The 14,845-nt window shown below is 48.2% G+C and overlaps 1 protein-coding gene across 1 annotated transcript; it reads right to left on the bottom strand.

Moving 5' to 3' along the window:
- Window positions 1–1,922: 1,922 nt before the first annotated feature.
- CCDC198 (coiled-coil domain containing 198) lies at window positions 1,923–13,169 on the bottom strand. The gene is made up of 6 exons (XM_077783845.1): window positions 12,980–13,169; window positions 8,584–8,660; window positions 4,512–4,598; window positions 3,391–3,489; window positions 2,855–3,020; window positions 1,923–2,167 (listed from the first exon to the last, which is right to left on the bottom strand). The coding sequence occupies exons 1-6, from the start codon at window positions 13,167–13,169 to the stop codon at window positions 1,923–1,925; spliced, it is 864 nt and encodes a 287-aa protein (XP_077639971.1).
- Between the last annotated feature and the right edge of the window lie 1,676 nt (window positions 13,170–14,845).

Consider the following 14,845-nt stretch of genomic DNA (forward strand, 5'->3'; position numbering starts at 1 on the left):
GTTCTCGGGGCATTTTTAAAACACATACACTCCAGACATGGGCTCATTAGCCATGAGCAGCTCTCCTTCTCATTAGAATGATTCCTCTTCTTCTTCCTTCCCTGTGCTGGGCTTTGTTTTTGTGTTTTTCTGCTGAAAGCCCACATGGTGTGTGGGCTTTCTCCAAAGTGCAGCTTTCCCCACGGAGCATGCAGACATTCTGTAATGGGCCATACATTTAGGGATGTCAAAAGGAGGTGAAATTAGGACAGAGCAGCTCAGTCCTGGGCAGCTTGGCTGGAGGCTCCAGCTTGATTTAGGGCTTTGACTGTGATTTCCAGCTCCTGCTCTGCTTGGGATTTTCAATAAAGATAAATACTGCTGCAAGTGAGTCAGCCGTGGTGCCTCATTCCCTTAAATGAGCGTAAAAATGTGTCTCCTGCTCTTTTCCTGGCTGTAGAAATCAGGAATCTGAGGGTGCAGTGCAGACACACCAAGACAGCTTTGTGGGAGGGAGCAAGGTTTGGGACAGGGATGCAGGACAAACTTTATCTGTCCCGAGCTGCCCAAGCCCTGCTCATCCTGGGTTACCCAGAACTGCCTCTAAATCTTGTTGTTCTGGCTTGAAAAAGGAAAGGATCAGGTTTCCAGCTGAAGGTGGCTGTGATGGTGATGATATTTGCTACACCTGGAGTCCCTGCCCTGCAGCAAGGAGCTGATCTGAAGATGCTTTTCCCCCTGGTAGTTCCAGAAAGACCAAGTGGGGAGGGAGACAAGCAGGAGGCACAAGGAAGAGTTAATGCCCTTTGTCAGCTCTGCAGCTGCACACAGAGGCAGAACTGGTGCTGGCAGCCAGAGCTGCCTGTTCCCCAGGGCCAGGGCTGGTGGTGAAATCTCTCCCTCCCTCGTGTTTATTTAGCCAGTTTACCACGTTAAAATAACTGTGATATTTAACTGAAATCTCCTTTTTTATAAGTGCTCTGAATCCACAAACCTGGTGGCCTTTATTGACCTCCAGGGACAACCAGATAGGATACAGGAGAACTGGGTGAAGTTCCCTCTCAGTTAACAGATTATTTTGTAAGAAAAATGAGAGCATTTAATAAAAAAAATCAGTTTAAGTGAGATGGAAACTCCAAGAGCATTTTTGATATATCAGACACCTTCATATAATCATCTTTTCCAATATACTTGGAAATGTCAGATTGCAACAGGGCAGCTTGTTAAAATCCCTGGTAGGTGCTGCAGCCTTGATCAGCATCCCTGGGAGAGTGTCTGCAGGAAAAGATGGAGATTTCTCCATTTCCATCAGTCACTGCCCAGCACTGAATCCCTGAGCAGGGGAAAAAAGTGAACCAAAGCCAGATTTTTCAGATTAGATATAAATCTGGAGGTTAGTTCTGAAGGAAGGACAGAGTTCTGTGTCCGGGACAGAGGAGGAGAGAAAATTTTAAAAAATAAAAAATAAACAAACCAAAAAAACAAAAAGCCACAAAAGTCAAAGAGGAATTTTAGTAATGTGAAAAAATGTCATTTGAAGACTTTCTAAATCAATCATTTTACCTTGTATTTTGAACTGAGGTTTGTGGTTTAGAAAAGGTTAACTCCAATTTAAACAGGAAGATTCGGTAACTCAAAGGCAAGTGAAACATTTCATTTTAGTTGAAATTTGATATTTGGGGTTAACCCAGAACTCTCCCCAGCCCCCTCCTCCTCCTCTCTCCACCCCCATTTCACTGTTCCAAGGCTTTCTTCCCCAGATATTTTGATTCAGCCACACAACCCAGAGGGATTTTATTCACCCCACATCAGTGAGCTCCTCATTTCCAGATGTCCTTTTCACTGGCCCATACCCACAGAAATTCCACTTACAGCCAGCAATGCCTCCAACCTCAGCCCATCCATCTGGGGTTTGTTCCTTTGGCACACCCCCAGCCATGCCACTAGAAATCCCTGTCATAAAAGTCATCAAAGAGGGAAACTCTCTCTGTCTTGGTCCTCACAAGTGTGGGTTTGTGGTGAATTTTCTCTTCCCTCTCCCACTCCTCTGACTCTGTGCTGGAGGAGTCCCAGAACAGATCCCTGGTCCGTGGCTCCCTGCAGAGCCTCAGGTCAACCTTCCCCCTCCTGTCTGGAGAGAGTCCAGCCCTGCCAGGCTGCCTGGAGAGGTCTCCACCCCACGTCTTTCCTGGGGGAGAGAAAAAAAAAAAAAAATCACGGTTTTGCAGAGCTGCTCAGTCACCTGGAGTTGAGCTGGGAATGGCTATGGACAACTGGAGGCATGTAAGGAAAATCCTGAGAGCTCCCAGTCAGCCCAGACCCCATGGCAGGGGCAGGGGGAGGTGTAACACACTCAGGATTGGACTTGGTGAAATGATAGTCTGGAAATGCAGTTTTATCCTCAAGGGAATCCCCAAGCTGAGGTGAAGGGCCACAAGGGAATAGGAAAACAGGTTTGTTCCCCTTCCTCCTGGTGAAAGTTCACTTTCAGGTGAGCTTTTCACTGATTTAAGCACTTTCAGCCTTGGTGGAACATTCCCAGCCTGTGCCAAAAGTTGTCACGTGCAGGCAAAGCAGGACAGGGCCATGCCTTGCACAGGTCAGGAGGGGGAGGTGGCTGAGATCCACTTCTGTAGGGACAGTGGAGGAAAAAAACCCTCAACTTAAAAAGTGATCAGCTTCAGCGAGTGTCACATTTACCCCAGAGAACTCTCTGAATGCTTTGTCCTGCAAGCACAGCCTTTTTTCCCCTGAACCTGCTTCTCATCACTGCAGGAGATGGAGCAGTGGAAACATCTTCCACAGGGAAACTTCTGTGAGGACATTTAGGAGGGCTGGTGAGTTTTACAGCGCCTTGGAAAGTTCTTCCACTTACCAGGGACATCTTCAGGAAAACGCTGACTGTGCTCAGCAGGGATGGGGTCTGGGCTTCTGGTGCTGTCACTTCTCTGGGGAGTGTCAAGGACATCTTTGGGGCTGAATTCCTTGATGTTCTGCTTATTGATTTTCACCTCCCTGTGGAGATTCCTCTTCAGCTGCGCCTGGGTTTACAAATGAGTTGTCAACACAAGCAGCAGAGGCACGAACACGCTTTAATAGCTCGATGTGGCACAGCATTGGAGGGGTGGCCCTGGAAATAATTGCACAGCCGAGTAGTTTAACCCAAGCAAATGGAATCTGGGTACATGACAGAACATGACTGGGACAGGGATTTTTGGTTTCTCCGTGAGTCACGGCCAAATGAGGGGAAAGTGTTGGAAAAATCACAGTAATGGCTGATCACAGGGGCCCTGGGGATGCTCCCCACCAGCCCTCTGAAAAGACTCAGAGAAAGCTTCCTTCACCTTCTGAAGCCTCCTGGTCCATGGGAGAGATGTCTCCATCCCCTCCCCAAATCCACCTTGGCGTTACCTCTCGTCGCTTGCGGGTCAAGTCCAGCATCTGGAGCTTGTGCAAGTGCTGCCTCCTGCCAGGGAGGGGATTCAGGCTTTGCCCCCTCTTCTCCTGCACCTACAAGATATTTAAAAATGCAAATAAACACACCTGCACTTTCTGAAAGAGAAAGGAAGAGCCACCAGCTCACCAACCCCTCGGGTTTGTGTTGGGGAGGTAAAGGCAGCGAGCCTCTCCCTGTGTGGCTGCCTTGCAGGAATTCAGCACAGATTTCCACTGTGCTTGCAGTTTATGCCACAGCTCAGGGGCAGGAGGGGAAAAAACTTCATTAAAACAATGGATTCGTGCTTCTACCCCCCGAGGTGTTCCTGCATTGAGTCGGTTCTCCAAGGCAATCTCATGATCCGAAGGGAAGGACGGCTTTTGCATTTTTGGGGCTGCAGGGGGTGTTTGTGGCACACAGTGTTTGCAGCCTTTTAAATCAGACTTTACAGAATTGTTAAGGTTGGAAAAGATCTAAGATCATGGAGTCCAACTGTCCCCCCAGCACTGCCAAGGCCACCACAGCCCCATGTCCCCAAGTGCCACATCCACATGGCTTTGAAATCCCTCTGGGGATGGTGGCTCCATCACCGCCCTGGGCAGCCTGTTCTAATGCCCACAATGCTTCCAGTGAAGGAATTTTCCCTAAAATTCAGTCTAAACCTCTCGTGGCACAAGTTGAGGCCACTTCTTCTCATCCCTTGTCCCCTGGGAGCAGAACCTGAGCCCCACCTGGCTCCAAATTCCTGTCAGGGAGAGCGAGAAGGTCTCTCCCTTCTCCCCACCAACTGCAAGTGATGGGCGCTCAAATAAATCATTTAAAAACGTGCCCCTCATACTTTCAGCCTCTAAAATATTAAATATCCTGGCTCAGCAGGTCCATCTCATCCAGGGAGCTGCCATGCTGGAGGTTAGGAAGCTTTCCCCACATTTTGGATCCTCTCACCCACACGCCAGCACATCAGCTCAGTGTCCTGGGACAGGAGCACAGCCAGTGGTTCAGTACCAACTTCTGCCCTTCGGAGTGCCCAGAGTGGGAGGGAAAGGAGCCTGCAGCCAGGAATGGCTTGTGAAAGGGCACAAACTCATGCACTTACCTTTGGTTTTGGGCTTGCAGCCACTTCTGGCTGACTCCAGGGCTTCGCAGGAGTGATTGCTTGTGGAGGGATGGCAGCTTCAAGCCTCTGCAAGTCCAGCATTTATAATATTTAGCACTGCTCGTTCTACAGGATCATAAAACTGGATGTGAAACTATCATGTCATTTAAACACTTCCTAAGTTTTTCCAGCTCCAATTCTGGCCCAGCTGCTTGGGATACAGGAAGGAGTTTGGCATCTCAGGGAGATGAGCATCATTTGGTCCTTCAGGAGTGGCCAAAACTGGGGAAATCTTTTGCATGACAGCACAAGCAGCAAAGCCCCAGTTTGGCAGTAATTCCATCCCTGCAGGTATTTCTCTCTGAGCCCCAGCAGCATCCAAAGCTCCATCCAAAACCAGAGTGAAGCCAAACCACAGCTCAGATTGCTTCATGGCAAAACTGGGTCATGCAGAGGTGTCATAATTTAATCATAAGAATTCTGTCAGGTCATCAAAGATCCCAATTAGAAGAGACCTAGAGCACCATTCCCTCTGTCCAGCCAGTCTTTACATTGGCCTAAATAAGATCTCTCTGCAAACTGTGCATGGTACAAAGTGCCTGTTCTGCTGGCTGGTGAAAACAGGCAGAGACTTGCTCTAGAGGCTGCTCTGAGCATGGATTTTTATCTTAAGGAGCAAAGATGCCTCCTTAAATGATGCCAAGCTCTGAGGTGTTGCTGGGTCATTCCATGGTTGGATTCCATAGAATCTCCAGGTTGGAGAAGACCTCTCAGACCATCAAGCCCAACCATTATCCCAGCACTGCCAGGTCCAGCACTAAACCGTGTCCCCAAGTGCCACCTCGACACAATTTCTGAACACTTTCAGGGGTGGTGATTCCTCCAAAAGCTCCCTCCTAGGAGGGGAGTTCAGTGCAGCTTCCATAAAAATTAAAGAGCACAACATGCAGGGCTTTGTAACGCCTGATTTATAATTTATTTCAGACACCATTAACTCCTTGATTATCAACAAATGCCCAAAAAATGGGGACATGTTGGAGCCCTGGCTACTGACAATTTTAGATTTTCTGTGCTGACAGGCACTGGCCCCCAAAAGAACACTGCATTTGACCTGAGGCTGTGGAGACTTCCAAAAATTAAATAATAGAACTAAGATTATAAGTTTATCGTTTAAATAAAAGTGTATAATATCACATAGTAGAAAAGTTAGAGTTTAAAGTTTTGAAATATAAGAATGTATATAAAACAAGATAAAATTTTTAAAACAGAAACTAGTCCTTCTTCTTCACCTTCTTCTTCATGAGTTTAAGTAATATTATATAATTAAATTTAAAAGTCCACATTACAAACCACAAATAATTAGTTATTAGGTTAAGAATAAAATAAGTGTCATTTTTAATTAAATAATTTATCCTTAAAAAGCCTTATAAAAAGGGATACAACTCCATTTTTTAAAATCTATTAACATAAAATACTATAAACCTCACAATTTATAAAACTATAATATAAATAAAAACTAATAAACACCTAAATCCAAAGAAAAAATACCATCTCACACGTTTAATCCCAACCCTAACAACAAAGACTCAGCAGGGACATGTCTGACTGCCTGCACTGAGCTGAATCCTGAGCTGTCATTTTGCATCCGTGTGAAAATGCAGGAGGGAAAATCAGCATCATGTAAAGGGAGAATTCCCCACCAGTCCCCAACACCAAGTGCACGTCTCTTAACATCAAAAAAATCCACAAAGGTAAATATGAAATGGAAAATGGCACTAGATGGCAGCATGTGCCACCACAAGCTGTGGTCCAGGCTGGCATCGCTCCAGGAAGGCACCGAGGCCACCAGCCCGGGATGGATGGAGGCAGAAAAGCTCCCACAGCCCTCAGCTCACCGCCCTGCCCCTCTGGGCAACCCAGCTTCGGGATTTTGGGTAAAGCTCTGGCTGTCCCAGGCTGGAAAATTGACTTTTCCCTTTGGTTTTTGTGAACGTCACAGGTTTTTGTCTGGAAATACTTATCAAGATCCTCCAAGTCCTTGAGAAGGCCACATCATCCTGTTCCACTGCCTTTGTGGGTATTCCCACAGGGAAAAGGCTTTTGCTGGAGCTGTGGACACTCTCTAAGAGCAACAGCAGCAGAACAGGGTAGGATTAACAGAGCCTTTGTGAGTGTTAACAAGGAGTGTCTCAATAACACACGAGTGCAGCCGTCATGGAAATAAAATCTGTAATTAAAAATTCCGTGCTGGTCAGAGGTTTCTGAAGGAAACTGTGATTCCTTATGACAGATGTCAGGATGCAGGTGGGCTCAATTCAGATGTCACTCTTGCATCATGCCACCAAACCCAGGGACAAGTTATTCCATAGCTGGTGGCCACCTCTGAGCTCCGAAGCCACCAGTGTCACCCAGAGCCTCAGCCCTGAGGGGAGTGGGCTTAAGTGACTCCATTTGATGGCTCTTCCATTTTTATTATATTTAAAAGATCATACAGCAAGGAGGGCTCTTGCTCCAGTGGGTTTCCTGTTCACAGAATCATTGAAACCTGAAGTTTTTGGGTTGGGAAGGACTTTAAGGACTCCCTGTCATGAGCAGGGACACCTTTCACTAGACCAGGTTGCTCCAAGCAGATTCAGGTTGGATATTGGGAAGAAATGCCCATGAATGAACACTGGATTTGAGCTGTGACCTCATCAGTGCCAAGTACAGGGGGGAGAAATAAAAATTTGAAGATATTTCTGAGCTTTAGTTATGTGAGGGTAGCCCTTGTGCGGAGGCAAATCTTGGCTGCAAGGTCAGGTAGAGTCACAGGGTTTGGATTTTGGGGTGGAATGGATCTGGGAAGTGCAGGATGGGGAAATTGAGTTTGGGCAGGTAGAGGGCACGAACAGCAATGCCTGAAACCCAGAAGGATTTGCTGTGTCCTTCACCATGGCCTGTGCACAGCAGGTCTGTCTGTCTGTCTGTCTGTCTGCTGCACCACCTCTGCCCCGAAGCCGCTGCCTTTCCCCGAAGAGCCAAAGCCAGCCCCACATGATGCAAGTTGGATCCTTCCTGCCAAGGGCTCTTGTGGGAACCCCAGCCTTATTCTGGGGTCCCGTGTGGTGGTGAAATTCCTCCTCCAGCCCGAGCTTCCAAAGAAAAACTGTGCAGGCTCTTGTTGTTCAATCTCAAGGCAGTTTATTGTGAGTTATCTAAAATATTTTCTTCCGGGGCTGCTGTGGTTTGGTCACAGCTCAGGCAGAGGCACACACACACCCTGACATCCTCTCTGTCTGCTGTCCTCTTTTTCTTCCTCCCCCTGCCCAGGGCTGCTGCTATCTTTTATATGATATATTACGTATTACATGTTTATAGTTTTCCCCCAATACCTACTACCTATATTACAAAGTGCTTTTCTACTCTAAACCAATCTGTGAGTGCCAACATCACCAAGAACATGGAGGCAAGGAAGAAGAAGGAGGAAGGACAGGATCAGCCCACCTTCCTCCATCTTAGAACTTCTGACCCCCATGTACAAAGTGAAAACCCCCCTGTACAGGTGCTAAAACCCCCCTGTATAATACTAAAAAATTTTCCCTTCTACTTTGCAACTACTTCTACTATACTATCTAACCCTTTGTGACTGCTTGTTCCACCTCCAAAGTTGGTAACTCATTCCATGGCTCAAACTCAAAATCACTGCTGTTTTTCAGCTGCCTGCTGGGTTCTAGACTGCTTCTGACCAAGGCCTGGAACCTCTAAAAATGTCTGAGAGACATTTTGAGTTACCACAGGCTCTCTGTCTTGGCCACACTGTCCCCATGGCAGCACCAGGATTTGGCTGCAGGAACCCCCCAGGGACAGTGGGACATCCCAGCAGAGGTGGCTCTGTGTCCCTCACTGGGACACGTGTCCTTGCTGGGTGTCTCCAGAGCACTCGGGATCACCCAAAAGTAGGACTTCCCCTTGTGCTGCTGTAGGGGATTTGCTTCCCCCACCGTGGTGCTGTGACACGTGGCCCTGTCCCCAAACAGCCCACGGGGAGGGGTCGGTCAGAGCAGCTCCCAGGGAGCTTCCAGACTCTCCTTACTTGAGGCCTTCGAGGCGGGTGCTGCTTGATGATGCTGGTCTCATCCTTTCCTGGCAAGGTGTTCCAAGAGAGGGGCCCTTAAAGGTTAAAGAAGTGGATCAAGTTACTTTTGGGTGCACTCAGCAATAGCTTGGTGCCCTGGTTTTTAGTTGGCTTCAGTGTCCCACTGAAATCCTGTGTATTCCTGTGGAATGTTCTATTGGCTGCAGGAGTAAATTTGGTGTGCTGTGATTTCTAATAAATACCTCTCCAAGCTTCCCTCTACAACCACTCCTCATGCTTCTAAATATGACCATCACCATCCTTGTGCCTGCTGTGGCCTCTCCCAGCTCCTGGGATTTGGGTGGGCAGGGGACTCTTCCCTTCTCTCCACGCCCTGTAACCATCACATGGCCAAGAAATCCCTGATCTCTGCTGCCTTCCCACTGGTAAAGTCAGGCCCAGGCAGCAGTTTGGGTCTCCTCCTGCTGCTCAGCCCCTGAGATTTGATTATTGTTATTTTTTGGTGGGACTGAGTGTGACATTCACATTCTCTGGACAGAGAGACATAATTCTGTCTCTCAGGAGAAGCACAGAGAGAAGAAGAGGAAACAATCTTTATCTCTGCTCCTTTGTTTTCCCCATGTGGAATGTGGTGTGGAGATTGTTCACCTGCAGTGATGGCTGGGTTGGATTCTGGTGAAGGTTTGGGGTCAGTGACCAATGGGATCCAGCTGTGGCTCGGGCTCTCAGCACAGAGTGATGAGTTTATTAGTTAGGTAAGTAAGAAGTATGCAGAATAGGATAATTTCTCATTAAATAGGATATTAATGTAATATAGTATATTTTTAATAAATCAGGTCCTTCAGCCTTCAGATCTGAAGCCAGACATCATCATTTCTTCCCACATCTGGGGTCACCACATTTTACTGTAACTGAGCAATTCCTCTGCTGCTTCACTGACTGTGGCAGGGCTGGGCTGCAGCAGCAGCAGGAGTGAAAGGGCTGGGTGCACTCCCAGGCCCTGGAAATCAGCCCAAAAGAAGGTGGCACACACCAGTGACCCCCTGTTAGTTATTAGGGCAGAGCTTTCTCTGAGGCCTGAGATCTGGGCTCAGGTCTCCTCTGTGCTGGTGCTCTCAGGTGGGCAGCACTGCCCCTTTCGTTCATTTCTTGCACAAATAAATGCTTGCATGTGCAGGAATTAATTCTTTCACACAGCAGTTTATCTGTTTATCCCCCCAAAAGAGTGTCCTGCTGCACTCAAATGACATTTTATATGTGGAGCTCAGTGAGGTGTGGCTGAGCAGCTGCTGAGGAGGTAACAGGAGGAGAGCTGTGGGTAAAGTGCAGGAAGAGCAGTACAGCTGATGCCAAATTTAATAGTCATATTTAACAAGAAAAGCAGTATTTTGGAGGTCAGTTTATGGGGGACTTCCTTGAACCTCATGGCAGATCACCAGACTGGGCTCTTGGGGAAGAGAGAGAAGACAATCACAGAATCATGGAGTGGTTTGGGTTGGAACTGATATTGGATAAGTGACCCCCAACGCCAGGGAAGGATGAAGGCTGAACTCCAATGATTTCAGAAGGCTAATTAATTATTTTATTAAACTATATTATACTACAACTATATTACACTCAAAAGAACTATCACTAACTAGCTAACTAACTAGAAAACCTGGGTACGTGGATCCAACTTGTCAGCGAATCTAAACACCATCACCAAAATCCAACCAAGCAATCACCTTGGGTGAACAATCTCCACACACATTCCACATGGGCACAAACAGGAGCAGCGAATGAGGTAAGAATTGTTTTGATTCTCTTTTTTCTGCTTCTCTCAGGAGAAATCTCAGGAGAAATCTCAGGGTCATTTTCCTCTATCCCAGGTTGCTCCAAGCCCCATCCTTGGAGCACTTGGACACTTCCAGGCTTGGGGCAGCCACAGCTTCTCTGGGCACCCTCACAGGGAGGAATTTCTTCCTCCTGTGAGGCTGCTGGGCTATGGGAGATGGTGACTCCATCAGGTGAATGTTTTGCAGAGCCCTGGCAATGTTTAACCACTGAGTGAAGCTGTGGCTGCTCCACACATGCAGGAATGGGAGACTGAGGGGAAAATTTCCACCACAGGAGGCTCCTCTGGAGACAAAGCTCATCTGCAGGAAACACGTGGTGGAACTGAAGCTTTTAGAGCAAAAGGGTATCTGCAGGCAAGGAGGTGCACAGGGAATTTCTGAGGGGAAAGGAAAAGGGAAGGAGGTGGCCTGTGGAGATGGGAACAGGGACACGACACAGGGAAGTGGCTGTGACTTAGGAGAAGCTTGTCCTGGTGAAGGGTATGGCTTAGAGGAAGCTTTTTCTCCCTTAGGAGGTTTGATGGTTTGTGTTTGGGGTGGCTTTGAATTTTTTCCTCCCATCCTATCCATGCATGGGGCTGGTAGGACATTTGCCCTTACCCTCTGCAGATACAGAACTGGGGGCTGAGGGCTGTCCCCAGATCACCAAGCCCCAGTTCAAGGCATCCTTGTGGCTCCTGATCTCCTGTTTTTTCCCTCTTGCACTTCAGCAGCAGCAGATCCTCCCCTCTGGGGGAATCTGGATTTAAAATAAGCCAAGCTGAACCCTCATAAACCAAATAAAACCTATTCTCTGGGAGGCTTTGCTTATTTAGACAGCAGCTCGAGTTAATACTTCACTCAAGTCCTCCTGAGCATACTCATCTTGCTTCTGAAAATAGAAAGTAATGGAAGATTGCATTTATTAATTTTTTAATAAAATACACTTTTTTAAAATAAGCATTTGTTAAGTGCTCAGTGATAATTTTCCAGAACAAAAACATTTGGTTGTTCTTGCTCTTCTACAGCAAAATTTGATCTGTATTCTCCTCAAAACCTCAGTTCTGGGAATGTCACTGCTGTCATTCCAGAGCTTTATTTGCTTTCACTGCTTCCTGATGCCACCTGATGAATGATCCTGGAGGAAATACCCAGCCTCTGGTGAAGCAGCAGTGCTTCACATCGCTTGGTGTGGGTCAAAAATTGATTTTTGGGAATGGAAAAGCAGGGAAGGGAGTGCTGGGGGTGCAGATCCTCCTCCCTCCACCTCGCTCTTCCCCACACCCCCCTGGTTTTCATGGATGTTCCTCCCCACACTCCCCTGGGAGCTGTGGGAAGGATTTTTTCAGCATCCAGCTCCTTGTGGAGAGCTGCACCTCCTCTTCCAGCTGGATGCAGAGCTCTGGGAAGGATTTGGGTGTGGATGGAGTTTGGAGGCTGCTTGTGGGGAAGCACACACAGCCAGGCTCTCTGCCTTCCTCTGCCCCTGGAAATCTGCCATTGATTGCAGAGCTGAGCTTTACCTGCCCGGGACCTGCCTGTGCTCGGGGCAGAGATGTGCCTGGCAGGGGCAGGGGCAGGACAGGGCTGTGATGGGGTCGCAGGGGGTGCACAAGGGCTCCCCTGGACACAGGAGGGTGCCAGGGTGATGCTGGGCTGGTGCCAGGGTATGAGAACACCGGGCTTGGTCTGGGGTCTCGTGTGGTGGAAAAGTCTCTCCTCCAGCCCGTGCTTCCAAAGAAAACTCTGCAGCCTCTTGTTGTTCGGTCTCAAGGCAGTTTATTGCTAATTATCTAAAGGATTTTCTTCTGGGGCTGCTGTGGTTTGCTCACAGCTCAGGCAGAGGCACACACACACCCTGACATCTTCTCTGTCCCTTCACTTCTTCTTCTCTCCCCACCAGGGCTGCTACTCTCTTTTCTATGATATATTACGTATTACATGTTTATAGTTTTCCCCCAATACCTACTACCTATATTACAAAGTGCTTTTCTACTCTAAACCAATCTGTGAGTGCCAACATCACCAAGAACATGGAGGCAAGGAAGAAGAAGGAGGAAGAACAGGATCAGCCCACCTTCCTCCATCTTAGAACTTCTGACCCCCATGTACAAAGTAAAAACCCCCTGTACAGGTGCTAAAACCCCCCTGTACAATACTAAAAATTTTTCCCCTCTACTTTGTAACTACTTCTACTATAATATCTAAACTTTTGTGACTGCTTGCTCCACCTTCAAAGTTGGTAACTCATTCCATGGCTCAAACTCAAAATCACAGCTGTTTCCAGCTGCCTGCCAGGGTCTAAAATGCTTCTGAGCAAGGCCTGGAACCTCCAAAAATGTCTGAGGGACATTTTGAGTTCCAACACCATGGGGTTGCTGATGAGAGCAAGGAGCCGGGATCTGCTGAGCACAACGCTTTCCAAAACAGTGGAAGGGGCAAAATGAGTTTTCCCAAAGCTAAAACACCCTGGCAATGGCAAAACTGGCACAAAGCTGCTGCTGGTGCACCCAGCCCAGTGCAGCCAGCACAGCCCCAGCCCGGCGAGCCCAGGCTGCCGTCCCAGCAGTGTCCCTCACCTGCAGAGGCTCTCCCGTGCCGGGTCTCCCGCAGAGGAGGCAGCTCCAGGTGGAAGATGGGCTTTCCCCAGGGCTGGCCCGGCTCTCTGGGCAGCCCCAGCAGGGCAGCCACAGCCCCTGGCTGGGCACAGTCCCCCTGCCTGGGCACCGGGGCCACCCTGGGCTGCGCCTTGGAGGAGCTCAGGCCCATCCTGCAGAGCCAGGGCTCGGAGAGGAGCAGGAAAACCCCTCGGGCACGTCCTCCCTGGGCATGGAGAGGGATCTCCGTGACCACCCCGAGCCCAGGCAGCTCCCTGGCAGCTCCCACAGATGTCCTTCCCAGCTTGGTTAAACATTGACCCCTCCCCAGCCATTCCCCTGCAGGGAAAGCAGCTCAGGAGCCAGTGCCAAGCCCTGGAGAAACTTTGTTTTTTACCTAAAAGTGATTCTCAACCAGGGGCACCACCTCAGCTGGCCTGCAGGTATTCCTTTGTCACTATAGGACACGTGAAAGCACGACGTGAGCCACTGCTATTTGCAAGGTAAAGAAGGTTTATTTCTCCAACTCCACCTTTTATACCTTCCCAAAGGTGACATTGGATTGGAGACTGAATGGGCCACCTCTCCAAAGACATTGGACAAACCACTAGAACATCAAGTTTCTCCACCCCCATAAAGAATGTAAACAATATGTTGTTTATAGAAATTGTGTGGGAAAGTTCTCCAACAGAATGTAAACTCAGAAGGCTTTAGAAAATCTTAAGAATCAGGGTGACATTCCTTCAAGCAGCTCTTTTGCTGAATCTTCAGGTTTAGGAAGGAAATTCCATCCCTGGAGATCCAGAAGGATCAAAGTGTCTCCCATTCTGCATGGCAGAAGCAGGTTTAAATAAATGGGAATAAAGCCTGGCCTGGGAATAAAGCCTGGCCCAGGAGCTTCACCCACCTTTTAGGCTTCTGGCTGGGGGCACTGCTGGAAAAAAATGCAGCTTTAGGACAAAGTTAACTGAGAATACTGGTGAAAGTGAGTAATATTTGATAGTTAATAAAAGCATAGGATCATAGAAGGATTTGGGTTGGAAAGGACCTTAAAGATCTTCTAGTTCCACTCCCCTGCCATGGGTAGGGACAATTCCCACTAGACCAGATTGCCCCCAGAAGAAAATATCCATCCCTGGAAAATCCCAACCAGTTCAGGTTTTCAGCCACAAAGCACCAGCATCTCTCATGACTTTGCTTTTCCCAGGGCACGAGGGAGCAGAGCAGCCTGGCCAGTATCTTTTTTTTTTTTCCTTCTTCTTTTCAAATGAAAATGTAAAATCAACACCCTGATTCCCTCCCAAGTTTCTCAATGCTTACTGTCTATTTTTCCTTTCTATTTTAATTACCTTCCCCCTTCCAACAGGTCATTCCTGTTAAGCAGCTTGGGAAAATCATGAATTAAATGCAATGATGGATGTGTGTGAGCAGTGGAAACCCACGTGGATGTTCAAGCCCATGGTGCTTTATGCTTTATCTGGTGTTTTTTTACCCCGGTGCTGCCAAAATCCTGACAGGCTCCCCACACTCCCCTGTCCCCTCTCCTGTCCATGTTCCCTTCTCAGAGAGTTTTACTGTAAAGCCAAGAGGCCCAAGAGCAGCAGCTGAAGGTTTGGGGTGGGAGGGAGGCTGCAGGAGGATGCCCTTCCTGCAGGTCACTGGGGCAAGCTGAGATCCTGGTCAGGGATGCTCATCCTTCTCTTGAACTGGGGGTTATTGGATGCAATAATGTTATTTTATTTTGCCTGTAGGTGAAGTTCAGTGAAATTCCCGAGTACTGTGCTGTAGAATCATGGGGCTGGAGGAGCTTTGGTCCCATACAGTGCCATTAGGGACAGCCCACAGCCC

The sequence above is a fragment of the Lonchura striata genome, chromosome 6, assembly GCF_046129695.1.
Source record: "Lonchura striata isolate bLonStr1 chromosome 6, bLonStr1.mat, whole genome shotgun sequence".
Lineage (NCBI taxonomy): Eukaryota > Metazoa > Chordata > Aves > Passeriformes > Estrildidae > Lonchura > Lonchura striata.

Excerpts from the sequence above, each read along its gene's own strand:
- CCDC198 (XM_077783845.1), bottom strand. The coding sequence starts at position 13,169 with ATGGGCCTGAGCTCCTCCAAGGCGCAGCCCAGGGTGGCCCCGGTGCCC. Across the intron at positions 3,490-4,511 it reads CTGCAAGCCCAAAACCAAAG|GTGCAGGAGAAGAGGGGGCA; the intron begins GTAAGTGCATGA and ends AATATCTTGTAG. Across the intron at positions 3,021-3,390 it reads TGACCCGCAAGCGACGAGAG|GCGCAGCTGAAGAGGAATCT; the intron begins GTAACGCCAAGG and ends TTGTAAACCCAG.